The sequence below is a fragment of the Argopecten irradians genome, chromosome 15 (genome assembly GCF_041381155.1).
Source record: "Argopecten irradians isolate NY chromosome 15, Ai_NY, whole genome shotgun sequence".
Classification (NCBI taxonomy): Eukaryota; Metazoa; Mollusca; class Bivalvia; order Pectinida; family Pectinidae; genus Argopecten; species Argopecten irradians.
The window spans coordinates 5,209,077-5,237,028 of NC_091148.1; the positions used below are offsets into that span (position 1 = coordinate 5,209,077).

The 27,952-nt window shown below is 35.4% G+C and overlaps 1 protein-coding gene across 2 annotated transcripts; it reads right to left on the reverse strand.

Annotated features, from left to right (window-relative positions):
• LOC138308451 (elongin-A-like) lies at positions 1-27,912 on the reverse strand. 2 transcript variants are annotated; one of them, XM_069249433.1, is made up of 11 exons: positions 27,810-27,912; positions 19,885-19,941; positions 17,073-19,367; positions 16,420-16,513; positions 14,854-14,940; positions 10,058-10,111; positions 6,809-6,906; positions 6,137-6,238; positions 5,714-5,792; positions 4,578-4,739; positions 1-3,608 (listed from the first exon to the last, which is right to left on the reverse strand). In XM_069249433.1, exons 1-11 carry the CDS (start codon positions 27,909-27,911, stop codon positions 3,544-3,546), a joined length of 3,195 nt encoding a protein of 1,064 aa, XP_069105534.1. In that variant the 5' UTR covers position 27,912; the 3' UTR covers positions 1-3,543. The 2 variants fall into 2 exon arrangements, with proteins under 2 accessions (XP_069105534.1, XP_069105535.1); XM_069249434.1 differs by lacking the exon at positions 19,885-19,941 and having other exon boundaries at positions 27,810-27,911.
• Between the last annotated feature and the right edge of the window lie 40 nt (positions 27,913-27,952).

Sequence of the window (27,952 nt, forward strand, 5' to 3'; positions counted from 1 at the left end):
GTCTACCATGTGATACAGGAACATTTGTACAATCTATAGTGCTATCCTCACTGATGCATACTGCCAAAGACACCCAATGGTACACTTGACACAGTGAAAATTACTAATTATTAAACATTTCATAAGTCCCTGTGAATAATTCAAAAACGAAGTGTATAACAAGAAACAGTAGTAATCCATTATCAACATTATATTACATTTCATTAAATATCTGTAAACATACTATTTTAGTGTAGTCAAATTATAGTGCAAATGCCAAAAACTCCAAATTATGATTCATTTAGCATGGATATAAAATAGCGCATTTTCAGAGGTTCAATGATGGAAACAGTGCAGAAAGCACTAAAAGAAAACTAAAGCTAAAATAAGTACATTTACAGTAAAACAATTAATTATCACTGTCACACACTTTTTTTTATTTACATACCGGTAATTCAAATATTCTGGCTGTACATATCATAGCTGGCAGTAGGCATGAACATTTCTTTCGGCTTAAAATCATTCAACTTTTAATAAAAGGTTACCTTAAAGTTGGCCTATTAATTTGACATCAATTTCCGATGTAATAACAGATTAGATTTGAACTTCAATATCATAATAAGACACTACAATCAACTTAGTGTATGCTTTCCATTCTACTTGGTTTGGATAGACAAGTCTATTTGTCATATATTTTTCTGAGAAAATTTAGCCAGAAGGTTCAGATGGTGGAGTGGTCAGTACTGCCGCATATGGAATTAAAACTTGTGACCCGGAGAAAAAGAAAAAGCTTCAAATTAAAAGTCAACTGTGTATGCCCTATGATAACTTAAACTGAAACCAAAACAATAACATTGTAGACTAGAAGAAAAGATTTAGACAAAGTGTCAATAATAAAGTAATACAGAATGCAATTGTTAAGCTTTGATTGTCACCCTTCTAAATCTATCACATCATATGTAAACTTAGGAGACACACCAAATAGCACCATTCCATCAAAATAACTCAATTTACATCAACAATAAAAGACATAAAACTAAACCTCAAATTCTGAAAGGATTTGTGCAGCCCAAATTTTTTTTTTGATAATGCGTCAGGATATTGCTTTGGATGAATGAACAAGAGGCCCAAAGGGCCTTAACGGTCATCTGACTACCTTGGCATTAGTAAAATTAATTATATATGGTTTCACTTTGTCAGGACCATGTCAGAATCATTTTCAATTTCTTTCAACAAATTTTATTTCAAACAAGAGGCCCAAGGGCCTTAACATATAGGAAATTAATTAGATATAGTGTCATTGTAGCCATCTTCAATTTGGGATCAACCAGAGATGTAACAATACTTTGTTGAGACCATGTCAGGATCATTTCATGCAAGTTTCAGCCAAATCGCACGGGTGGAACTTGAGAAGAAGTTCAAAATGTGATTTCAAGATGGCGGCTATGGTGGCCATCTTGGATTTTAGATCGACCCAAAAAATAACAACACTTTGTCGGGACCATGTCGGGATCATTTCATGCAAGTTTAAGCCAAATCGCACCAGTAGAACATGAGAAGAAGTTCAAAATGTGTTTTCAAGATGGCGGCTGTGGCGGCCATCTTGGATTTTGGATCAACCCGAAAAATAACAACACTTTGTCAGATCCATGTCAGAATCATTTCATGCAAGTTTTAGCCAAATCGCACAGGTAGAACTTGAGAAGAAGTTCAAAATGTGTTTTCAAGATGGCGGCTGTGGTGGCCATCTTGGATTTCGGATCAACCCGAAAAATAACAACACTTTGTCGGGACCATGTCAGGATCATTTCATGCAAGTTTCAGCCAAATCGCACCTGTAGAATTTGAGAAGAAGTTCAAAATATGTTTTCAAGATGGCGGCTGTGACGGCCATCTTGGATTTCGGATCAACCCGAATAATAACAACACTTTGTCTGGACCATGTCAGGATCATTTCATGCAAGTTTCAGCCATAGAACTTGAGAAGAAGTTCAAAATGTGTTTTCAAGATGGCGGCTGTGGCGGCCATCTTGGATTTCGGATCGACCCGAATAATAAAAACACTTTGTCGGGACCATGTAAGGATCATTTCATGCAAGTTTCAGCCAAATCCCACCGGTAGAACTTGAAAAGAAGTTCAAAATGTGTTTTCAAGATGGTGGCTGTGGCGGCCATCTTGGATTTCGGTTCGACCCGAAAAATAACAACACTTTGTCAGATCCATGTCAGGATCATTTCATGCAAGTTTCAGCCAAATCCCACCGGTAGAACTTGAGAAGAAGTTCAAAATGTGTTTTCAAGATGGCAGCTGTGGCGGCCATCTTGGATTTCGGATCGACCCGAATAATAACAACACTTTGTCGGGACCATGTAAGGATCATTTCATGCAAGTTTCAGCCAAATCCCACCGGCAGAACTTGAGAAGAAGTTCAAAATGTGTTTTCAAGATGGCGGCTGTGGTGGCCATCTTGGATTTCGGATCAACCCGAAAAATAACAACACTTTGTCGGGACCATGTCAGGATCATTTCATGCAAGTTTCAGCCAAATCCCACCGGTAGAACTTGAGAAGAAGTTCAAAATGTGTTTTCAAGATGGCGGCTGTGGCGGCCATCCTGGATTTCGGATCAACCAGAAAAATAACAACACTTTGTCGGGACCATGCCAGGATCATTTCATGCAAGTTTCAGCCAAATCCCACCGGTAGAACTTGAGAAGAAGTTCAAAATGTGTTTTCATGATGGCGGCTATGGCGGCCATCTTGGATTTCGGATCAACCCGAAAAATAACAACACTTTGTCAGGACCATGTCAGGATCATTTCATGCAAGTTTCAGTCAAATTGCACCGGTAGAACTTGAGGAGAAGTTCAAAATGTGTTTTTAAGATGGCGGCTGTGGCGGCCATCTTGGATTTCGGTTCGACCCGAATAATAACAACACTTTGTCTGGACCATGTCAGGATCATTTCATGCAATTTGAGCCAAATCGCACTGGTAGAACTTGAGAAGAAGTGCAAAATGTGAAAAATTAACGCACGGCGCACGGCAGACGGCGCACAGCGGACGACGACGGACGAAACATGACGACCTTCGAGTCAGATGACCTAAAAATAGTTATCGGCTTTTCCTGTGACCGTTGATATCAGTGATAGCACATCACTTATAGTACAACTATAAGCCACAGACTATTATAACGTCACTTCCGGTTAGGGATAGAAAATATGCATAATCGGGTGGTCAGAAAATTTGACCTTGATATCGACGGCTTACAGGTTATTCTGGTCGCGTGCGACACTGAGAGGTTTCTACACGTGGCATCATTTTTGACTGCACAAATCAATTATCAGTATCCCATAAAATGTGTAAAGCTTCATTTAAAGCAGAGAAAAAGATTTACAACTCATGGTCAGTAACAATAGACCATTATTTTAAAAGATACATATCACAATGCATGCCTCCAGATTGAATAACTTCTCAATTACAATTTACAGAAATTGGTACTGAGAAATCAATGTCTGTTTATAAATGTAGAAATTAGGTGTGACGTTTGTCTGTGGTGTGATCATCACCGTCTCATCTTCTTTATCATTGTCAGCGTCTTCGCCATCATTGGTGCTGACGTCTTTACCGCTACAAAAGACAAGGTCATTATTAAGAACTGGATCTGCAAGCCTATATGGCTAACTAATATCCCCGAACACTACCCCTTATTAGAGTTTATGGCAACCAAATGTTCCTCCATTTTGTTTCCATGGTAACCATTATTGAAGCATGTGATGTGTCAAATAATAAACAAGGTGGTTTTTTTACAACAAACGTTAACAAGATTGATTCTAAAAGTACAGAGTTATTGGCCATTTTTCAAAACTTGTGAATAGTGACCTGGTTACCATAATATTTACATTTTCACTGCAGTCCCACTATGTAATCTTACCAAACACAGTTGGCAGTCATATAGACAATTGAATTGAAGAGTTTTACGTGCTGCCACGTGATCTTTTCTGGGCATACCTATATAGACAATGAACATCAAGCGCTTATTATGACATCATTATGATTGTGACATCACAATTGTCGTGCCAGCGATCACGGATGACGGCTGTTCAAATGGCTGTTCCATCCATGAAGATAACAAATGATTATTTAATTATAGATGCAAAATTCATTGTGATTTCATCATAAAATTGTAACCGAATGTAAATATAAGCATTGAATGTCTTTCAGTTGGCATTCATAGCCAAAATTTGTGTCAACTGTCTTTCAGTTGGCATTCATAGCCAAAATTTGTGTCAACTGACAAGAGGCAAATTAAACATGAAGCGCTAGCATATACATCTACACATAGTCCCCAAGATTGCAGATATCAATAGTTTTATTGAAATTTACCCAGTGGTTTAGGAGTTGTCCAGATGTTTTTCTACAAGATCTGCGTATAGTGACCTAGTTACCATGGCAACAAAAATTTCGACAAAAACAAATTTGCATGCACATCTACACATGGTTTCCAACATTTCTACCTTGTTCAAAGTTCAATTGAAGTAAGTAGTTTAGAAGTAGTTATCGGAACAAAATTTTTCTAGACATATGAAATTGACTTACGTTTGGATCTGCCTACAGGAATTGGGTCCATACTCGGTAGAAATCGGGCACGAGATCTTTCCCCTGAGGATGGACCAGCAGTACCGTATTTGGCCTGCTGGCGACGAACATTTCTAGGAGGTTTGGCTGCTGAGTCTATGTAAGCCAGCTGTGTAGTCCTCTCTGTAAAAACAATTCATATTTTATAATCACTTTTCTGTCAAAATCATTAATATTTCATAATTTTCATTTTCATCATTAGATATTTTTATTTTTTATTCTTGAAAAAAAAATCACAAACTTATTTTAATCATCCTTTTAATACTGAATACTGATGTCAAGACACTGTGAATGTTGATTAAATAATTTTCACAACTTTTCATCGCTTTTGCAATCAACTTTTTTTTAAACAAACTTGATGGCCTTAATGGATATGCTTAATGGAGTCTGGCGGGAGAAAATCAGTCAAAAGATAAGTTTCTGTAGCTGTGATAGGATCATGTATGTTACTATGTATGAATTACATCCCTTAAAGTCTTTATATCAATTCTGTTACAGACCTCCAACTCAATTAAAATTAAAATTCTTATTTTCCCATCAAATAATTCTGATCTCTCAGAGTTACTTCCCTAGTTTCACTCTACACTATCTCAGATTTATTTGGCGATATTTTCTGGATTGTATGAAAAGTGTTACTTTGTGCGCCGATTTGTCTTTATCATATTGATAATATTGTTTACCACTGAGAAAATTTTAACTTAGCTTTTGTATGATTGGCTTAGAATAACCATGTGAGGAAACCTCACTATAGCAAAAATTGTAAAAAAGTATTAATCTGAGCAAGGATTTGTAAATGAGAAGGATTTGTCACTCTGGGTTTTGGACAAATAAGTCGGGAGTACTTTTGTGTTTGTGCACTGACTGCGACTTTGGGCGACAACTGATTGCACAACCTTTGATGTAGCTTGCATTGGGGTGCCAGGCTTATGTGTCTCATGGTGTTTAGTAGTGTAAAGAGACAGTGACAAATGCTCTGAGGTACTGACGGAAACTAAGGGAAGTAACTCTGATAGACCCGAATACCATTAAATCTGAAGTCTAAGATTTTAAAATCTATTTATAGTACAGAGTACAGACATCTGTCAATCATATCTTACCTGGGACTTTCTTTGCCATAGAAGCATTAATATTGGCACTGATCTTTTTTAGCTTTTCTTCACGCTCATCAAATTTCCTCTGTAAAAATATGTACAGTGTAATTAATTTAATTATGTATAAATTATATAGCTGAACTATTACTATTCTTTGGGTATATTGCCCTATTTAGGACAATTTTTTTTCCGTTTTTACATGTCTCTGTTATTTACATCAATATCTTCCGTTTTCCAATAAGAAACCCAGCTAAAGTGTTCATATTCAGCAGGTGGTCTTAATACATAAGTGATCATTAAGGCAGGTTTTACTGTACATGCAAACACAACTGAGTTACAAATAACAGATAAATACATGATGTAGCTTTCACAGACAAAAAGTTAAGCTATGAAGTAAATTAAAAAGAAATTGAAATTAAATGATTTTACCAAATAGTGTTCCCTCCAAGTCTCCATCTCGTCGGGTTTACTCAGACGGAATTCTTTGTGGCAGTGATTCATCCACAGAGGGTCGGTATCAGCAAGGAAGTGCTGTCAGAGACAAAAATGACACTGATTATAAATGAAATATTAATATGCAGGTTTTATCTGTGAACTGTGAGTAATATCAATGAAACACAGTCCTTTGACTGTTACAAGCTTTTACCTTTATTTATTGGAAATTAAAAATTGACAATTTCTTCATCAAAGCCAATTTGATCATGCGGATGCAGTTGGCGCTGCCATATAGCCACTTACAGCTAAGAATACAGAAGCAACAGTAAATTTAACAGGAAAGATTATAGAAACTTGCTAATAGGATAAAACATATCTTGATATTTCAGGGGCTGCAGCAGTCATCTGGATTTCTGAGCAAAAACTAAATTTCACACCAGCATCAACTTTTAAATTAGTACATGTATCAGCTATAACTATTATTTCATGTGGTAGATCTGCTGTTGGCTAGCTAAGCATGCTCATCTTCACTAAATAAAGATTTTTCAATTTCAATACAGTATGCATGGAAAATCTTCGGAATCAAATTGTGGATGGCTGGACACATAGATTACTATAGGGCTCCTGCAACACAGTTGTGGGACAGAAAGAGTAGTTAAGACTTACTGGGTTGAAGTCCTCCAGTCGGTACAGTTGAGCAGCAGTACATTTCTCCAGCACTGGTTTTAGGATTTCGTAGGGCACACCTCCAACAAATTCTAGGCCTACAAAAGATATCAATCACTAACATCAAAGTCTAGACTTATGCAAAATGATAATAACAGACATCAATATCTACACCGATAATAGATAAATTTACAATCACTGACATCAAATTCTAGACTTATGGTAAACAATAATTTAGTGTTACTGTTCCACCAAATTATTACTTCCAAGGGAGACAAGGACTGCTTTTGTTTAAATGGCTGGACTGGTTGGACCGTTTGTAAAAGTAATTATTTCAAGTACAATGTATAAATCTGGACAGACCTGAAGATTTTCATACAGGCCTATGAGGGCTTTATTTGTGTAGACTAGTCTGAAATCAATATAAAATCATCAGGTTTGACATTATTTCAAACCAAACGACTAGGTCCAACCGGAAAAAAACGTATAAATGAAAACATAACAATTCTACCACCAAGGGAGGTAACTCTACAGAGACTAAATCTAAACACCAAGGGAGGTAACTCTACAGAGACTAAATCTAAACGCCAAGGGATGTATCTCTACAGAGACTAAATCTAAACATCAAGGGAGGTAACTCTACAGAGACTAAATCTAAACACCAAGGGAGGTAACTCTACAGAGACTAATTCTATAACACCAAAGAAGGTAACTCTACAGAAACTAAATCTAAACGCCAAGGGAGGTAACTCTACAGAGACTAAATCTAAACACCAAGGGAGGTAACTCTACAGAGACTAATTCTATAACACCAAAGAAGGTAACTATACAGAGACTAAATCTAAATGCCAAGGGAGGTAACTCTACAGAGACTAAATCTAAACACCAAGGGAGGTAACAGAGACTAATTCTATAACACCAAGGGAGGTAACTCTACAGAGACTAATTCTATAACACCAAAGGTAACTCTACAGAAACTAAATCTAAACGCCAAGGGAGGTAACTCTACAGAGACTAAATCTAAACACCAAGGGAGGTAACTCTACAGAGACTAATTCTATAACACCAAAGGAGGTAACTCTACAGAGACTAATTCTATAACACCAAAGGAGGTAACTCTACAGACTAAATCTAAACACCAAGCGAGGTAACTCTACAGAGACTAATTCTATAACACCAAGGGAGGTAACTATACAGAGACTAATTCTATAACACCAAGGGAGGTAACTCTACAGAGACTAATTCTATAACACCAAAAGAGGTAACTCTACAGAGACTAAAAACACCAAGGGAGGTAACTCTACAGAGACTAATTCTATAACACCAAAGGAGGTAATAGTCCAGTAAAAATACGAAAAATAGAGGCCTAACCTCCAAATAATTGCAACAGAATTTGTTTTCTGGTTTTTGGGTTGGAGGATCTTAGTATTTTACCATGAAAAAAGTCGCCAAAATTCATATGTTCGGAAAGTCGTTTTTTTTAACATCCGAAAAATAAGAAAATATAAAGAAATCACACTTTTGACCACTTTAAAAGTACAATATCTGCTATTGCTGAAATATTTGAAATATGAAATCGGGTTTATTGTAAGACAAACTTTAGGTTAGTACAAATAAGTTAAAATGATACAATAATTTCAGTCAATCAAAGAAATAAAGAAGGATGAAAACAGCTCAAAACCTTCTGAATTTAGCTACAATTGTAGCATTACCTTTTTTGTTCTTTTTAGATGCAAACATTTATAAAATAATACCCTGAACAATATCAGTTGATGTTTTATATCTTAAAGGATTACTTTTTCTTTGATATTACTGCATGATCAATAAAACATTAGCTGGAAAAAACTTAATATTAACCTGTCAAGTTGACTAATCGTGCCAATTTGAAGTGTTTTTATACTTAGATTTTTGGCAAAACACCTACTTGGGTAGCTAATATTTCGGAAAATAAAAATGCAAATGCTTCCAAATATGTTATATCCTTTTTTTGTATTTTGTACTTGTTATTTTGATCAAACGGTATACATATGGACATCTTATTTGGTACTAAAAACTTCCTATCACGTTAATTTGGCTGAATACCAAAATATGTCTAAGTTCATAAATCTGCAATACAAAAATCTTAATTTTTCGAATATGCTTTATTCATTTGTCATAAAATTATACCAGTAAATAAATCAGAACTGTGATGATTTTCAGCTATAAAATTGAAATTGAGCTCTTATTTATTTCCTTTATCTCATTGAAAATTGTGTAACCCCATCCGGTTCCATTATGGAAAAATAAAAATCTGACCTATTCAAATATTTGATCAAAACGAAACTTCAATCTCACTTTATGAAGAACGCTTCATTATGGTGGTAATATCTGCCAACGGATTTTGCAATTTGATAAGTCACAAAATAGACATTCACATTTTTGATATTTCAACTTAAGGACTTAGCCAATTAGAGAAGTTTAGTCAAATTGGCAGTAAATGAGGATTTGATCGACCTCACGTCTTTTATATATGGGGATAATTTGATATAGTTGTCTCTTTTAGGTGAGAATAGCCTACATAGAATCTATCTAAACTATCTAAACACTTGAGACGGTACTTACTGAATAATTCTTGAATAAAAAAGACATATCATTCAATTTGGCCTTTAAAACATCATTGGAAAAGGCCAAAAGTCTAACTTTGAGCAACCATGTTATCTCAGGTAGTGAAAGTAAAATGTTTTACTTTTAAATCCTTTAATCAACAAGTTTTATTTTAAAAGATTCCACCAAAATGAGTATCAATGGTAATGTTGATAATAACAAATTTTTATCCTAACAATCCAACAAAAGCGTATTTGGCTGTTACAAGGACATAATTATGCAATTTTCTTGTTGTCATACTTTTTCCCTGTATTGATTTCAACTTATGGTTTTGGCATTCTGTGCTATCCTTATAACGTTCTTGCCATACAGTAGATATTCTAGTATCTCATGATAACCATGCAAATTTATATTTGGCTTCAAAGTTCGCAAATTATGCAAATATCCCTATTTTTCTGATTTTTTGGGGGTCAAGAAAAACACTTTCCCAAACTTTTATATTTGGCGACTTTTTTTCTTGTATAAAACAAAGTCAGATCTGTATGAAACCACAGAAAAAATTCTGTTGCAATTATTTTGGGGTAACACCCTATATTTACTGGACTATAACTCTACAGAGACTAAATCTAAACACCAAAGGAGGTATCTCTACAGAGAAATACTTACTGTCAATGTTATTACACAGAACGGTCATACACATGTCATACAGCTTGTACACCTCTGAAACATACAAATGTCAAAATCTGTAAATATACATGGATCTGTTATCAGTTATTCATCTTGGTAAACAAAAGTGCTTACATGTCATCAAATCACATGTGCAGTTTTGTTTAACACTTTTGCTTCGAAAAATGGTTATCAGAAGGAAACATCTGCCATCATGAACTAATCAAATACAGGGGTTTTGAGATCCTAAGTCAAAGTGGACAAAGTATGATTTACCATCGATTCTCCAACTTTCCTGTGATAATGGATGTCACAAAAATCGTGTAAAAATACTTCATCCACATCATTTTGTATGTCAAAACCAAACCCAGTATTGAAATGATACAAGGATCAGATGAACTAATTAGCCATTTTACTGTTATTTGATTATCACTTGTAGTCTTGAATCTTAAATCTAAAGCTTATAATAAATCAAAATAAAGAAACAGGACATTTTTTGACCTATGGCATTTGAACAGTCCACAGGCCTTTAGCAAGCTCTGCAAGTTTTGGCCATCTCCTTCAGTTATATTGAGAATTTCTTCATGAAATTTATATCAGCATGTTCGTAAGGCACCCATCTAAGAAGATGCCAGCAGGATCTTGATCTAATTTCTGAAATATTGGATTTATTGCTACAACAAACTTTGTAATAATATAGTGAGGTTTATGATGTGAGATCTGCTCACCTGGATAAAGGATTTACCTGGTTGAGACTTACCTGTGCCTATACATATCATAAACTATACCCCAGTACTGGACTATATATTTACAACTGATATGGCAACTAATACAAGGAAAAGCAATGTAGGGAGACAGACGAGGCTTACAGCAGAAAAAGAAGAACCTGATAATCTTTCTAGAGAACTTTGTAAACTAAGAGAAGACATAAACTTAGTAAAAAATCAGACATTGCCAGAGGAAATTGTTGACAAAGCCATAGCAGATGCTTTAGAAAAGTCATGTAGGAAGCTGAAGGAAGAAATAAAGAAAGATGTAATGGAAAAAGCTGAACAACTTGTGAAATCACGAAATGAGGAGATTCAAGACCGAGTGGCTGGCATTGAGATAGACATTGAGAATCTTCAGAGAGATGTTAAGAAAAGGGACTTGAAGATTGCAGAAATGCAAGATCTTCTGGTGTACCAACAAAGAAAGATAAAGGAAGCCACAGCAACAGCCCAGAGAAATGAACAGTACTCCAGAAAGTACAATATTAGAATGAATGGTATACCAGAAACTAGAAATGAGAACTTGAGGGAGATAATTCCAGAGAGAATTCACCAACTCACGTGGATAAAGCTGGACGGATATTATGACAAGGTAGCAGTTCATAGATTACCAAGCAAATCATAGTCAAGATCTGTGATTGTGGAATTCTTTAACAATGATATCAAAGCCATGGTGATGAGACACAAAAGGAATTAAAACGAGTCAAACTTTCAATTTCACATGATATCACAAAGGCTAATAAGGAACTGATGGATCAAGTTGGTGAAAATGAACAGATTGACTATAGTTGGTTCTATAACGGAAATGTTTTCGGACTTTGTAAGGAAACGAAGACAAGAGGCCCATGGGCCTTAACGGTCATCTGACTATTAGTACAATACAACATAGTCGTTTAAAGATTTTAGCCTATTTGACATCTATGACCTTGATCAAACTTGGTAGCCCTTCATCCCAGCATGCTACATGCTCAATATCAGTACCCTGGGCCTTCTGGTTCTTGAGAAGAAGTCATTTAAAGATTTTAGTCTATTTGCCGCCCGTGACCTTAAATGAAGAACAAGGTCATTTATTTGAATAAACTTAATAGCCCTTCATCCAAGCATGCTACATGCCCAATATCAGTACCCTTGGCCTTTTTGTTCTTGAGAAGAAGTCATTTAAAGATTTTAGCCTCTTTGACCCCCGTGACCTTGAATGAAGGCCAAGGTCATTCATTTGAACAAACTTGGTAGCCCTTCATCCCAGCATGCTACAGGCCCAATATCAGTACCATGTGCCTTCTGGGTCTTGAAAAGAAGCTGTTTAAAGATTTTAGCCTTTTTGACCCCCATGACCTTGAATGAAGATCAAGGCCATTCATTTGAACAAATTTGATAGCCCTTCATCCAAGCATGTCAAAGGCCCAATATCAGGTCTCTAGGCCTCTTAGTTATTCACAAGAAGTTGTTTAAAGAATTTTAGCCTATTTGACCTCACAAGAAGTTGTTTAAAGGATTTTAGCCTATTTGACCCCTGTGACCTTACATGAAGGTCAAGGTCCTTCATTCGAACAAACTTGGTAGCCCTTTATCCCAGCATGCTGTAGGCCCAATATGAGTATCCTGGGCCATTTAGTTCTTGAGAAGAATTCATTTAAAGATTTTAGCCTATTTGACCCCTGTGACCTTGAATGGAGGTCAAGGTCCTTCATTTGAACAAACTTGGTAGCCCTTCATCCCAGCATGCTACATGCCCAATATCAGTACCCTGGGCCTTCTGGTTCTTGAGAAGAAGTCATTTAAAGATTTTAGCCTATTTCACCCCCGTGACCTTGAATGAAGATCAAGGTCATTCATTGGAACAAACTTGGTAGCCCTTCATCCCAGCATGCCACAGGCCCAATATCAGGTCTCTAAACCTCTTCATTATTCACAAGATGTTGTTTAGATGGTTATAGCCTATTTGACCCCTGTGACCTTGAATGAAGGTTAAGGTCATTCATTTGAACAAACTTGGTAGCCCACCATCCCAGCATGCTACATGCCCAATATCAGTACCCTGGGCCTTCTGGTTCTTGAGAAGAAGTTGTTTAAAGATTTTAGCCTATTTGACCCCCGTGACCTTGAATGAAGATCAAGGTCATTCATTGGAACAAACTTGGTAACACTCCATCCCAGCATGCCACAGGCCCAATATCAGGTCTCTAAACCTCTTCATTATTCACAAGATGTTGTTTAAATGGTTATAGCCTATTTGACCCCTGTGACCTGGAATGAAGGTCAAGGTCATTTATTTGAACAAACTTGGTAGCCCTTCATCCCAGCATCCTACAGGCCAAATATCAGTTCCCTGGGCCTTCCGGTTCTTGAGAAGAAGTTGTTTAAAGATTTTAGCCTTTTTGACCCCTGTGACCTTGAATGAAGGTCAAGGTCATTCATTTGAACAAACTTGGTATCCCTCCATCCCAGCAACCTACAGGCCAAATATGAGTACCCTGGGCCTTCCTATTATTGAGAAGAAGTCGTTTGAATGAAAAGTTTACGCATGGCGCACGACAACGGACGGTGCATGATGACAATAGGTTATCCTGACCCTTCGGGTCAGATGACCTAAAAAGGGTCAAATTCAACCTTGGGGACATTATTAGAGAAGTGATTGAGAATCATAAAGTACTTACTGTGGAAAGTAGTACAAGCAAAGGTTTGAAAAAAAAATAAAGTGTGGACAGTTAGAAAAGTGTTGGGATCATTTTACCATGGCCATGGTATTTTGACCCTCTCCTTCTTTTATGCCAAAGTTTTGCAATGTAACAGTTTTGAGTATGAGTTACTAATAATGTTCTACAAAACGTACTGCTACCAATGACGGCGGCGAACATGAAAAGCGACTAACTGTATCTTTGCCGTACTAATGATTTAATAACGCAGCTTGTAAAAACAAAGCACCAGGTATCAGCCTGATCAGTGATATTAATTATCTTGATGATATCAAGCAAGCAACACAAGCTGTCATAATCCCTATTGTCCGGCGAAGGGCCGTCGCGAGACAGCTAGGTGTGACAGCATGCCGCGGGGTATCGCGAACACCTGATCTGTACAGGTAATTTTTTATTTGAATCATCGAGTGTCAGTTACCTATGATTCTAGAACAAATGGTCCATGAAAAAAGTTTGATACATCGAGAACTTCGATTCATAAAACTTTGATTCATACATGGGTTAGTTAGTAATGTTATATAGTGAAGAAATTAGGGACCAGACAAAAAGTTTGATACAGCGAGAAATTTGATTCATCAGAGTTCAAATCATCGAGGTTTGACTGTACTTACAACACATGTTCATCTTTTTAGATTAGGTATTACAGAAAGCCCTTTTTGTTCACTAAGTAATGATGAAATAGAAACTATTGAGCACACATTTTGGGATTGTTACAAAATACGAGAGTTTTACAACACTTTGGAATATTTTCTTGATGCTCTGCTAATTCGTTTTAAATTTAATAAAGAAACATTGCTTTTCGGATTTCATAATAGAGTAATAAATAGTGAAATTGATAACAAAATAGTTCTTATGATTAAATGGTATATATATAAGTCCAGATGTCTAAACACACCATTATCCATCACAGCTATCATCAATCATATTAAAGATCAGTAAAATATTCAGAAATTTAATATACAAATTAGTGATAATATACTGAAAGTTAAATCTGACAGGAAATGGGTAAAATGGCAAAGTTTAATAGAATTATCATGATTATCAAAAAAAAAAAAAAAAATTGTCGTCATACCTTTCTTCTTAATGCTTTAATTTTTTTTTTTTTTTTTTTAAAGTAGTTGACCACCATAGACAGTCCTTTTATTACTGTACATAATTTAATCCAAAAGCTTTTCTGATGTATATTGTTGTATGTTTTGTGAAATGTAGTTTAGTGTTGTCTTTTTTGCAGCGTTTTGATTATATGACTATATGTGTGAGAAGTATGTGTGTCTTTGCGTGTGTGTTCATTTTTTCTGTTGGTTTATGGAAGTATAAAATTTTAATTTACCTGGTACAAAATTTTGTTTTTTCCCTGAGTACATCTGTGTTCGTCCTGTAGTTTTTGTACTGGCGATAAACTCATCCAGCAGCTCCTCTGTAAAACACATAGAAAATCAAAATAAGCGGGGTTTTTTCATCTACACACTGTAACCAAATACAAAGATATGTAAGTGGTAACATGGTGGGGGGTGATTCGTAATACAAATGTACATGTACTAAATTCTGTCTTTGCATATTAAGAGTTATCTGCCTTTGTGGGTAGGTGTTGATTGTGACATCATACATTTGTAAACATAATGTCATACATGTATTTTAAGAGAAAAAGACATGAATTTCACCCACAAGGAAATTACTTAACAATTAGTACCGGTACCTTCCCACAAGGGAGACAACTCTGTAATGATGCACAGATGGATTATGAGAAACAGAGAGCCTTCCTGATAATAATACATTGTATATTAAATATTCACAAACTAAATACAGTTAAACCTGTCTATTGAGACCATCCAAGCAGTTGAGAATACTTGATCTTTGTATTTATTAAGTAGATTTTATACAAAGATCAAATTATACCGAAATTGATCATTTCGGACTCAAAGGATGTGGTCATCCGATCCACATATGGTCGTTATACAGAGGTGGTCACTGAGGCAGGTTTCATTGATAACACATTATATCCATGATCGAAAATGCAATAACTAAACCATTACCATGCATCAGATAAACTCATTCACCCCTGAAATTCCAAAATGGACTATTCCAGCCTTTTAACTAGAAGAGTACAAATAGGTCTTCAGGGGTGAATGAGTTAAGAAAAATGAACAGAACATTTGCCCAGTATAACATTCTAATGCCATCAGGTGACAATAAGGTCCAGTACCTTGCTCATGACAATAATCATTTCATTTTCCTTTCTTTTCTCCTGAACGACTTTCTTTTTCATTTCTGTAAATCCTGAATGACCTACATACAGATTGGACCATTAAAATCCTTAGTGATCCTCCCATCGCGGTGATTTAGCTGTAACCGTGACGCTCTGGGCTGTGCCGTAGGCCCTCCCATTTTGAACCTTCCCAATCACCGCGGATCATGATGACCATGGCGGATCATCGTGATCATGAGGGATCGCGGTGACGCCGTTTTCAAGATTCTCAGTGGCGATTTAGGGTGACATGTCACTGCGATTGTCCCTCTTCAAAGGAAAACAGACGCGTTGACTGCGCGACATTTTAAGGATTTTGATGGTCCGAACTGTAGTGTTGGAGTGATAAAGGATTTTCTTGCCCTGAGTTTTCTTTTTCACCTGGACAATTCTTTTTCATTTTCATTCTATGATGACCTAGGTCTATAACTAGATAGTATCAAAGTGATGGAGGATTTTCTTACCTTCTCTTTCCTTTTTCTTCTGGACAATTCTTTTTTATTTTCATTTTAGGATGACCTAGGTCTATAGCTAGATAGTGTTAAAGTGATAGAGGATTTTCTTACCTTCCGTTTTCTTTTTCTCCTGGACAATTCTTTTTCATTTTCATTCTACGATGACCTAGGCCTAAAGTGATGGAAGATTTCTTACCTTCTGTTTTCTTTTTCTCCACTTCCTTCAGTCTCCACGGTCTATAGTGTGTGTTTGGTTGAGGAAGTGCTCCTAGGATTTCCTCGTCAGTTACCTTAAATATAGAGTCATTAAATCTAAACATCACCGAAATCAGTAAATCCCAGTTGGAAGTGTTATAAAAGGTTTGACAAAATAAACACCATATGCTGTTTAACTCATTCACCCCAGCCGCCTGCCCTGAAGATGTATTTATAGACTCTTCTAAATCAAAGACTAGAGCAGTTCATTATGAAGTTTCAGGGGTGATTCCAGGTGAATGAGTTCAATGTTTATCATTCTAGACTTCTTTGTTCTTTTAACTCTTAAAAAATAAACATTATATAACAGATAAATTTGTTTGAATTTTGAGCCTGAAGTAAAGCAAAACATTTTGTTACATCTTCATCGTGACCAACTTCAGGTGAGTATCAAAGATATCCAATGAACCATATAGCCAGATATTTATGTCGGTCAAAATTAAATAAAAAATTATTTTCGCAATCCGGCTTTAAACATGAAAGCAATGTCCTGCGAACCCTTGAAAAGTATCATCCCCATGAAAATGATAGGCTTACACAGTATATGGTTACATTGAGAAACAATAATAATTTTGTAATAACAAATATACAAACCTTTATTTTTGATCCAATATTGGTCGAGTCATTAAACGAGTTGTCTCCCTTCTTTTTCACTTTGAATTTCGATTTTAACTGTGCATAATCGTTCTGCGACAACTTTGCTGACTGAGATGTTTTTTTATTACTGACACCCGCCGTTAAAAGATCTTCGAAAGACATTCTGTCTTGGCTGCTTGTACGACGGGATTTTGATGGCTTATCATCTGCATCACCTGAATGTTTTCTTTTTTTGTCTTTATGCTTTGAATCATGATGAGACTTTGAATCCTTATGTGACTTGTGCTTTTTAGATGAGCTTTCTCTCTCCTTAGAATGTTTGTGTTTTTTTCTGTCCTTTTTGTCATTTTCAGAAGTTTTATCTAACAAGTTCTTATCACTTTGCTTTTTGTCCTTTCCATCTGATTCAACCTTGACACCTGAACTCTCAGAGGGCATTTCCAGTTTTGAACTTTTCAACTTTGAACTCTCTCCGTCTTCCATAAAGCTATTATTGTTAGAGTTTAGAAACCATAGACCTGGCACATCATCAGAAAATGTTCCTTGGTCCACCTCACTAGATAAAGATTCTAATATACAAGATCTTTCCTTCGTTTGTCCTTTATCAGTAGAAAGTTCAGTCTTTGCTGCTTCTTTTCCAGATTCTTTCTTTACTTGATCATGCATTATCTCCCTTTTGTCCGATTTGTCTCCCCTTGAATGTTTATGCTCCTTGTCTTTACCTGAATGTTTATGCTTATGCTTGGAATGTTTATGTTTATGTTCCGAATCCTCCTTATCTTTCTCCTTTTCTGACAAACTTTCTTTTTTCTTATCATGATGCGACTTCGAAGATCCATCCCGATCATTTTTTTTATCAGATGAACTTTCCTTCTTGTCCCTATGATGCGATTTTGAAGATTTATCCCTATGTCCATCTTTCTCTAACGAGCTTTCTTTTTGTCCTCTGTGATGCAATTTATCAGATTCATCTCTGTGTTTATGTTTTGAATCATTGTCTTTTGAATGCTTGCTTTCATTTTTTAACAATTTACTATCCATAAAACCTCCACTCCCAGAATCTACCATGGAATCAGATATCACATTTTGTTGTTTCACTAATTCATCTTCCTGATTTTTTTCTTCCCTGCTTTGTTCTACTTTCAAAGTCTTTTCTTGTTCGAACGACTCCAACATTTCCCAATGTAGGGGATCATCGTCACTGTCGTTTACCTTGTCATCTACATCCGATGACAAAATTTTACCTGATGAACTTAAAATCACATTCTTGCTTGTGACACTTGTAATGTCTCTATCATCAAGCTCATTTTCTTGAGAACTCTCAGTCTTTTTGGCAAAAGTCTTCTTCTCAGAAGAACCACACTGTTGCCCTGAAGATTTCATAGAATATTTTTCAGATGATTCAGTTTTTGAACTTGATTCAGTATTATGCTTGAATGAAGTACTTTTCTTTTGTTCTTTGTCTTTATGTTTGGCATGCTTATCATCGTTTCTTGCGTCTTTATGACTTGCTTCAGAATTGTCTGTCTTTTCTGAACTTTTTTCTTTCCTTCCATCATTTTCAGTTTTGTGTTTCTTTTCTTTACTTTTGTTCTTAATATGATCTGAACTGTTGAGTTTGTTTTCAGAACCATTTTGTTTACTTTCTGAACTTTTATGTTTACTGTCTGAGCTCTTATGTTTACTATTTGAGCTCTTATGCTTATCTTCCGAACTTTTATGCTTACTATCTAAAACCTTATGTTCAAAACTGCTATGCTTACTGTCTAAATGTGTATGCTTACTGTCTGAATGTTTATGCTTACTGTCTGAATGTGTATGCTTACTCTCAGAACTCCTATGCTTACTCTCAGAACTCCTATGCTTACCATCAGAACTCCTATGCTTACTATCAGAACTCCTATGCTTACTATCAGAACTTGTATGATTCTGGTCAGAAGTCTGATGATCCTTATATCTGTAACTTTTTAACTTGTGATTTTGTACTTCTTCTTCTTCTATTTTCCTTTCATCATCTGAAAGACAATTGGAGCTACCCTCATCACCTTTAGAGTTGTTATCAACATTTTCTATATTGTCCACTTCATCGTCTTCATGGTCCAAATCTTCGTCTTTGTTGTCATTTTCTAATTCTGATTCACTGCCACGGTTATCAGATTCCCGAGTTTCTTCCTCGGCTTCTAATCTCACAGCCACCATCGACTTCCATTTTGCTACAATATCTTTGGCAAGCTGTCCAATCTCTCCATCCCTCTTCCTAAAGCTGTTCACTACTTTGCCTATTCCAGTTTTCTACAAAATTTGAAATTAAGAAGAAGTTTTAACTTTGTACTGTAATAAATCATCAGTTAAAAAATTTTTGCAAGCTAATTTGACAAATTGGAGTTCCTGGTCGTGTGTCTCATAGAAACATACAAGGCTTTTTTTGAAGTCAAAGGTCAAGGTATAACTAGCAACACAGCAACCTAATTTTGATATTTGTTACACTGCCTCACCCTAGGTGAACTTTACATACCAAGTCATCATTGATACTCCAGGGGTTACTATAACTTACATTATATCCACCTTTGGACTACCTTGGATGCTACCGAGTATGAAGATGCCTTAGTATATATAGAGTAAGGGATTTAAAGTTTGACAACCTAATAAAAAATAAGATTACTTATATAAGGTTGTTTTATTTATATAAAGCGCATTTATCTGTAGTGTAGTCTACACTGCTTTTTTACGTTATATGAATGAAGATACCTCATCATGTGATCATGTTACAAAACCGATATTTTACTTCTTATTCTTATTTTTATTTTACCTGCAAAATGGCAATGGTGATCCACATTTCAGACAACCGAGTGAAAATATACAGCACCTTAAAAAAACATCTTAAATTAATGTCATGAATATGAACCAAAATATGCAATTCCAGCAATTAATATAATGACCATAAAGATTTTAATAGGATTTTTTATTTGCATTAGAATATATATACCAGTCCTTTAAATAAATTGTCATTTATAAGATTAGTCTGTTTCTTCTTAAAGGGACAATTCAATGAGGCTAATTCTGTTACATAACCACGAAGCAAAATATGACATCAATGTACATGTGTTGTTCTACATTCCTTATGAAACATATAATAAGAAATATTGACAAATTCCGCGACATTTTTTAGTATTTTGATTGATACCGTTGAATTTCCAAATTGCTTAAACAATATGATTAACCCAGTATTACATGATGTATGCTGTACCCATACCTGAGCCAAAGTCGTATGCTGTACCCATACCTGAGCCAAAGTCATGTACATTTATCAAATGCAATACTTAACCATTGAGGAGTTGGTGACATTATATTTAGACAAAAACATGCACCTAATAACGTAAACACACAACTGTAAGAGCGATTTGAGTAGTTCCAGACAAAAAATTCTTTACTACACTCTTAGGCTGAATTGTCCCTTCAAAGAACAATCAGAATTAACTTAATGAAGTTATAGAGATAGTAATTTTTATGACTTAAGACTGTGATGGCCAATTAAGTGGTTATAAAATATCCCATCTCTGGGTCAGGAGTTCTAATCTCATGTGGAAGCGGCTACCATGGCAGGTAGTGACAGCTGGTCAGTGTTTTTTCTCCGGCACTCTGTTTTTTTCTCCAACACCTAAACCTGGCACAACCTTAAATGACCCTGGCAATTAATAGTGTGACAATACATGGATATGTGCATTTCAGCTATATTTTGTGGGTGTGCGGATGAGTATCAGTACTGTGCACCGTAGTTATAAGCGACAGTGAGCGCGGCCCACTGTTTAATGCACTCTGTTGGTTCGTGCTCCCGCCTCTGCACGTTAGATTTGGTGGCAATGTACGGTCCTAGCACCCTGTAGGGTAGCCTCAGAGGACACGGGAAGCACACTGTTCCAGGTACTGGTTGGTAACTAGTGGGGTTCTATTCATGGGAAGGCATTGCTATAACAACAGCAGGGATATAATGTGTGTATAATTGACAAGCACGCGACGACAGAGGCTCCGCCCCTGCCATATCATTGGCTACTAGCCTCGATGTTCACGTGTCAGTCAATTATAATTACCAACTGATTGACGAGGCGGGTTCCAATCTGTGCCAGACGAATACGCTCAGATTTATTTCTGTTACCAAACGGAAGCATATGATATGCAATATGTTGCTATAAAGAAATATTTAGTTATATTTTGCAATCATGTTCATTTACGTTCCGTCCTTGTATTTTGGCATACCGGAAACCAGAAATAAATACCTGGTCTACTTAAATTTGATGTATACTCCGTATGAACGGAGTAAATAATGAACATCAAACTTTAATTAGATTGCTGTAAAACCTTGCATGCGAAATTGGAAATTAAAGCTCAGATATGTCACTGTCGGATGCACGTTCATGTTCTTATCAGTTCTGCCAGAACAAATCGTTGTTAAATAACCTAAATGGAATTTGCATTTGGGTTACAAAATTTCCAATTATTAGTTTACGATCAAATTTGTTACAGGGAAAGAAAATCATATTTAAATAAGGTTGTACGACCGTCTATATCTTCAATATGTTGTATCCAGTATTTTCAATTATAAATAGATTATTAGGTAACTGTACATGTGAATTACCGGTAATATATTACGATGTTGAATTGATCATGACCAAATTACTAAAAAGTAACACTCGTTGGAACAGCGGCATATGGCACTGGAAAATTATACTCTAGCAGAGATTTAAATCTCTGACTCTAGTAATAAGCATGATTATCAGAAGAGTAAGCAAACAATATATTAGAAATTTGTAGGTAAAATTCAAGTTTAATCCAAGACAAAACTATCAGCACAAAAATGCCTACAACAAAAACAGCAAGATTCAGTACCAAAACAATCTGACACATACTTTATTCATTGCACTGTTTTCTTGTCCAGACCGTGTAATACAACTCAGTCAAAAGATGTTGTAAAATCAATCAATCATCGATGTTTAATTGTTAATTTTTTTTCAAAACTTCACAGTTGGCTTCGGTAACAATTTACTTGGCTTTAGTGAACATTTTATACAAAGAGAGAGCGTGGTAATTTTCTGGTAAATGTTTGAGATTACAAAAAAAAAAAAAAAAAAAAAAAAAAAATGAACAAGAGATCCCAGAGGGATCTTGGCGCCCACCAAAGAATGATCTATGTCTAACAATGGAAAGAGGGATCTTTTCCCTGCTTTTTAAACTTTTTCAAACACGACTACATATAAAATTTGAGACAGATCGCCATAGTACTTTCTACGAAATAGTGGTAACAAACTTCAACAATGAAATCCAAACTGGCGGCCGTGCAGCCACCTTGTTGACCTATCAGTTACAAAATGCAATATGCACCACTAGGGCCCTAGGGGAACCTACATAAAAAATTTGAGAGAGATCCCTTTAGTACTTTTTAAGAAATAGCAATAACAAACTTTAACTATCAAAATCCAAGATGGCTGCCAGGAGGCCATCTTGTTGACTGATTGGTCCCAAAACGCAATATGCATAACTAGGGCCCTAGGGGAACCCGTGTAAGGAATTTGCTTGAGATCCCTTCAATACTTTCTGAGAAATAGTGGTAACAAACTTCCACTACCAAAATCCAAGATGGCCACCTGGTAGCCATCTTGTTGACCGATTGGTCCCAAAATGCAATATGCACAACTAGGGCCCTAGGGGAACCTACATATGACATTTGAGAAAGATCCCTTTAGTATAGTACTTTCTGAGAAATAGCGGTAACAAACTTTAACTATCAAAATCCAAGCTTATTAACCGATCGGTCCCAAATTGCAATATGCACAACTATGGTCCTAGGGGAACCTACATATGACATTTGAGAAAGATCCCTTGAGCATTTTTTGAGAAATAGCGGCAACAACCTTTAACTATCAAAATCCAAGATGGCCGCCTGTCGGCCATCTTGTTGACCGATCGGTCCCAAAGTGCAATATGCACAACTACTGTCCTAGGGGAACCTGCATTTGAAATTTAAGAAAGACCCCTTCAGTACTTTCTGAGAAATAGCGGTAACAAGAATTGTTAACGGACGGACGGACAGACGAAAGGATGGACCGACAGAAGGAAGGACGGACGGAAGGACGGACGGACGATAGAAAGGCGATTTGAATAGCCCACCATTGAGCCCACCATCAATGGTGGGCTAAAAATTATGTAAATTGGGCCTTTAACACGGTTGAAATCAATTCTTTACATTTGCTTTTAATTGTAAAATCAAATTTCTTATATTTTACTATATTTCATGCATTTTGACCCATTTTTTTGTTGATTGTCACGGGTTCGCTTTTTAACCAAATTTACTTGTAATCGTAGAAATAATATTTACAGATTCCGTAATAATTCAATGTGTAATTTTCCGTGGCCTATTTCAAGAGATATTTATGTTACATGCATTTTTATCCCCAGGGGAACTTGATATTGACGTCAAAGTTTTGTTACACTGTATTTTAATCGTCTATTCACATATGAAAGGGCACTTACCACGGAATTTATGGAAAATTCGTTGAAAAACAAACCGTGAAATTGATCGAAAAATAGTCAAAATGCATTAAATATTATATATAAATAAAATATCAACAATATATTAAACCGTTTAAATGCTTATAAATTAGAAATATGTTTGTTCCACAATTATTTGATCATGACTGAAATATACCAACTTTTTAACAACTTTAATCGATCGTCACAGTACTGCTGTGCATCTGACACAAACAAAGAGTTTTATAAATTCGGAGAAAATTATAGGAAGGAAATTCAATATTTCTCGTACAGCGATAGACTTTATAATATAATATTTAAAAAAAAAACCACCAAAAACTTAAGTGCCGAATTCTCTTCAAAAAGGGCTGAACATTCCAAATGCCGAAAATAAAAGTGCCGAGATTACCAAGTGCCGAGGTGACCAAGTGCAGAGGTCTCCAAGTGCCGAGAAGTCTATGATTCCAGAAACATAGAGTCTTAGATCAGTTGTAGGACATTCTAAAAATTATGACGTCCTTTTTTGATAATGATTTTTAAAACAACATTATGTGTTTTCTTTTCACAGAATTACTCATTTAGTAAACTTATTGATTACTACAAACAGGTAGGCTAACTGTTACTCAAATGGGTAACTATTACCGAACGGTATCAGGACATCTCGGCACTTGGAGACCTCGGCACTTGGGGTTGGAGTCACTTCGGCACTTTTCCGAGGTCACCTCGGCACTTTTTCAGATATCTCGGCACTTGTCGGTACAATGATAATAACGATAACTGAGTTTGACATTTTGTCAACAATATACATCATTAGTATATAAAGTCTCACTTTTAAGTCCTTGATATATAAAATACCCCTTGTGATGTATATGAGCCGATTTTTTGAGTCCTTCAATAATGTGTTACATCTTACTACATGTACCCTCAAAAATTACATAAAGTAAAGTTTCTTATGCCATCGTGAGAAGGAAAAGATAGTGTAGTTTTCCATTTTCATTAAAAATGTATTTTTAGTTTCGCTAGAACATGATGTAACCGGACACGTTCAAAACTTTTAGATAATTTACTTTTCCAAATCACAACAAACAACAAATTTACATACATGTATGCTTATATTTCAATAACCATATTTTCTATTCTTCACACATGGGGATTCACTAAAACTCGGTAAATTAACTAGGATTTATCAACAAAATTAATACAGACGTAACTAGACACCAAATTTTCATTGTATCTCTTAGTTCAGTATGCCACCAAAGTAAACATGTTCACAGATCATTTTCAGAATTTCTATTTCGAAAATATATGCATAGGAAACGGTTGATCAATGTTTTCAGATTTTTTATGTCTTCCGATAATCTGTATTTTCAGTCAAAAGAAAAAAATGCTTTAGAGACAATAAATAGGGACAAAAGTAACATAAACACAAATGCATCTTCAAAGGAACAACGGAACTTTTTATTTTGTACAATTTAGGATCAAAACAAACGATATGTTAAGCAAATATACACATTTCATATTGATTTTTAAAATATTTGTAATATTTGGTTTATGTTGCATGGCGAACGTGGACACAAAAAAAATCTCATATATATGTTGACATTACGAAGAAAATGTAACTTATTTCATTGATTTTTGTATTATATTAGATGCATTACGTATGAAATATCTGCTGAAGTCACACAAAAACACAAGATGTTAGTATTACACTGAAATTTACTATTCCTCCATTTTTATTTGAATTTAAAACAGACGTAACAGAAAATTAATGACTCAAAAAAACGGCTCATATCCGCTTCTGTATACATGTTGACAGAATACGAACATAAATGATAAAAATTAAAATTGATTACAATTTGTGGCACTTGTTTATTTTGAGTTACACAAATATATGTAAATACATGTACAAGAATATTGAATAATTCTTATTTTCTCTAAAATTCCGTGACTGGTACAATAATAATGTTGTTAAGTTTTCTCTGTTCATAATTCACTGCGTTCAGAATGTACTTCTGTTTAGAAAACTCCCGAGTGTGTCAATTTACGATATTTATATAGGTCTATAAAAATATACATTTAGCAACCAAAATGCATGTTATCAATTCGTTTTCTCATACGATAATTGTTTCATGTTTATATAAAGATCGTCAGTTATCTCTCATATCATACAATAATTGCGGCAAATTAAATCTTTTTAAACTAGCTGTCAGTGTTTAATGGTAAAAGATGCATGGAATTTATTATGCTTTTGAAGCGTGTAGTAACTTAAAAAATATTGTCTAAATCGCGATCCCGTAAGAGAATACAAAATGCTTCAATTTCTTAATTTCTCTAATATTCATAACTGGAATTTTTGCAGCATATTGATCATCGAATCGCTTTAAGTTTATCACGTTTATACCAACAACAAGATTAAAGCGCAGTGTATTTGAAACAGACACATACACTTGTATGTAATAAATCTTTTACTGGAGTATGGCTTTTGCGAGACGGTCGCCGTGACCGGGTATAATTGACAAGCACGCGACGACAGAGGCCACGCCCCTGCCATATCATTGGCTACTAGCCTCGATGTTCACGTGTCAGTCAATTATATGTTATAATTACCAACTGATTGACGAGGTGTGTTCCAATCTGTGCTCCAGACGAATACGCCCAGATTTATTTCTGTTACCAAACGGAAGCATATGACCTATATGGAATTTGCATTTGGGTTACAAAATTTCCAATTTTTAGTTTATGATGAAATTTGTTACAGGGAAAGAAAATCATATTTAAATAAGGTTGTACAACCGTCTATATCTTCAATATGTTGTATCCAGTATTTTCAAATATAAATAGATTATTAGGTAACTGTACATGTGAATTACCGGTAATATATTACGATGTTGAATTGACCAAATTACTAAAAGTAACACTTGTTGGAACACCGATTAAATGCGGAATATGGCACTGGAAAATTATACTCTAGCATAGATTTAAAGGCCCACTACCTTTCCGGAGCAAAATTTATAGGTTTCTTAAAAACATTAATAACAAAAGAAAATATATATCGATGGTTTAAGATGAGGTAACAACACCAAACATATGCAAGATTTCCTGTCTAATGGACGATAACAGTGGAAATTCATTTCGCTGTTTTGCCGTCTGGCGCAGTGATAGTCAACTACCGCGCGGCATTTAGGACGACGGCGGGAAACATAAAACGACCCGCGTTATGAAAATTAACATTTTATTTATTCTAATTAAACAGTTCTGAAGTGATGATAAGTGTGCTAGTAAACGTATAGTTAATAACTTCTGCGACTCTACAAAATTATTAATCTCGTTTTACATTCCTATTTTAAAAATTAAAAGCCGTTTCGGAAAGGTAGTGGCCCTTTAAATCTCTGACTCTAGTAATAAGCATGATTATCAGAAGAGTAAGCAAACGATAAAATAGAAATTTGTAGGTAAAGTTCAATCCAAGACAAAACTATCGGCACAAAATTGCCGACAACGAAAACAGCCAGATTCAGCACGTAAAAAATCTGACACGTACTTTATTCATTGCACTGTTTTCTTGTCCAGACCGTGTTTTTTTTTTTTTTTCAAAACTTTACAATTGGTCTCGGTAAGCTTTAGTCAACATTTTATACAAATAGAGAGCGTGGTAATTTTCTGTTGAATGTTTGTAATTACAAAAAATAATAATAATAAAAAAAAATAAAACCTGAAAAATTACGTAAATTGGGCCTTTAACACGGTTGAAATCAATTCTTTACATTTGCTTTTAATTGTAAAATCAAATTTCCTAATATTTTACTATATTTCATGCATTTTGACACATTTTTTGTTGATTGTCACGGGTTCGTTTTTTAACCAAATTTACTTGTGATCGTAGAAATAAAATTTACAGATTCCATAATAATTCAATGTATAATTTTCCGTGACCTATTTCAAGAGATACAGCGATAGACTTTATAATATTAAACAAAAAACTGAAGTGCCGTATTCTCTTCAAAAAGTGCTGAGCATTCCAAATACCGAACATAAAAGTGCCGAGATTACCAAGTGCCGAATATCAAAGTGCCGAATATCAAAGTGCCGAGGTCTCCAAGTGCCGAGACGTCTATGATTCAAAAGATGATCATGAGCCAAATATGGCTTTCCAATGATGTTGGACTGATGAGATACTATTTCACTGTTACGGTTAACTAAAATATTAATCACCTTATTGCCATTTTGGTTGGTTTCCAGATAGGATTTGTACTTCAACACTTTATGTTCAACATCTGCCTCTGTCGTGGAATGGGACTTCTCTTTCGTAGCCATTTCAAGACAAGGGCGATAATTCTAAATAGCAGTTCCGGTTC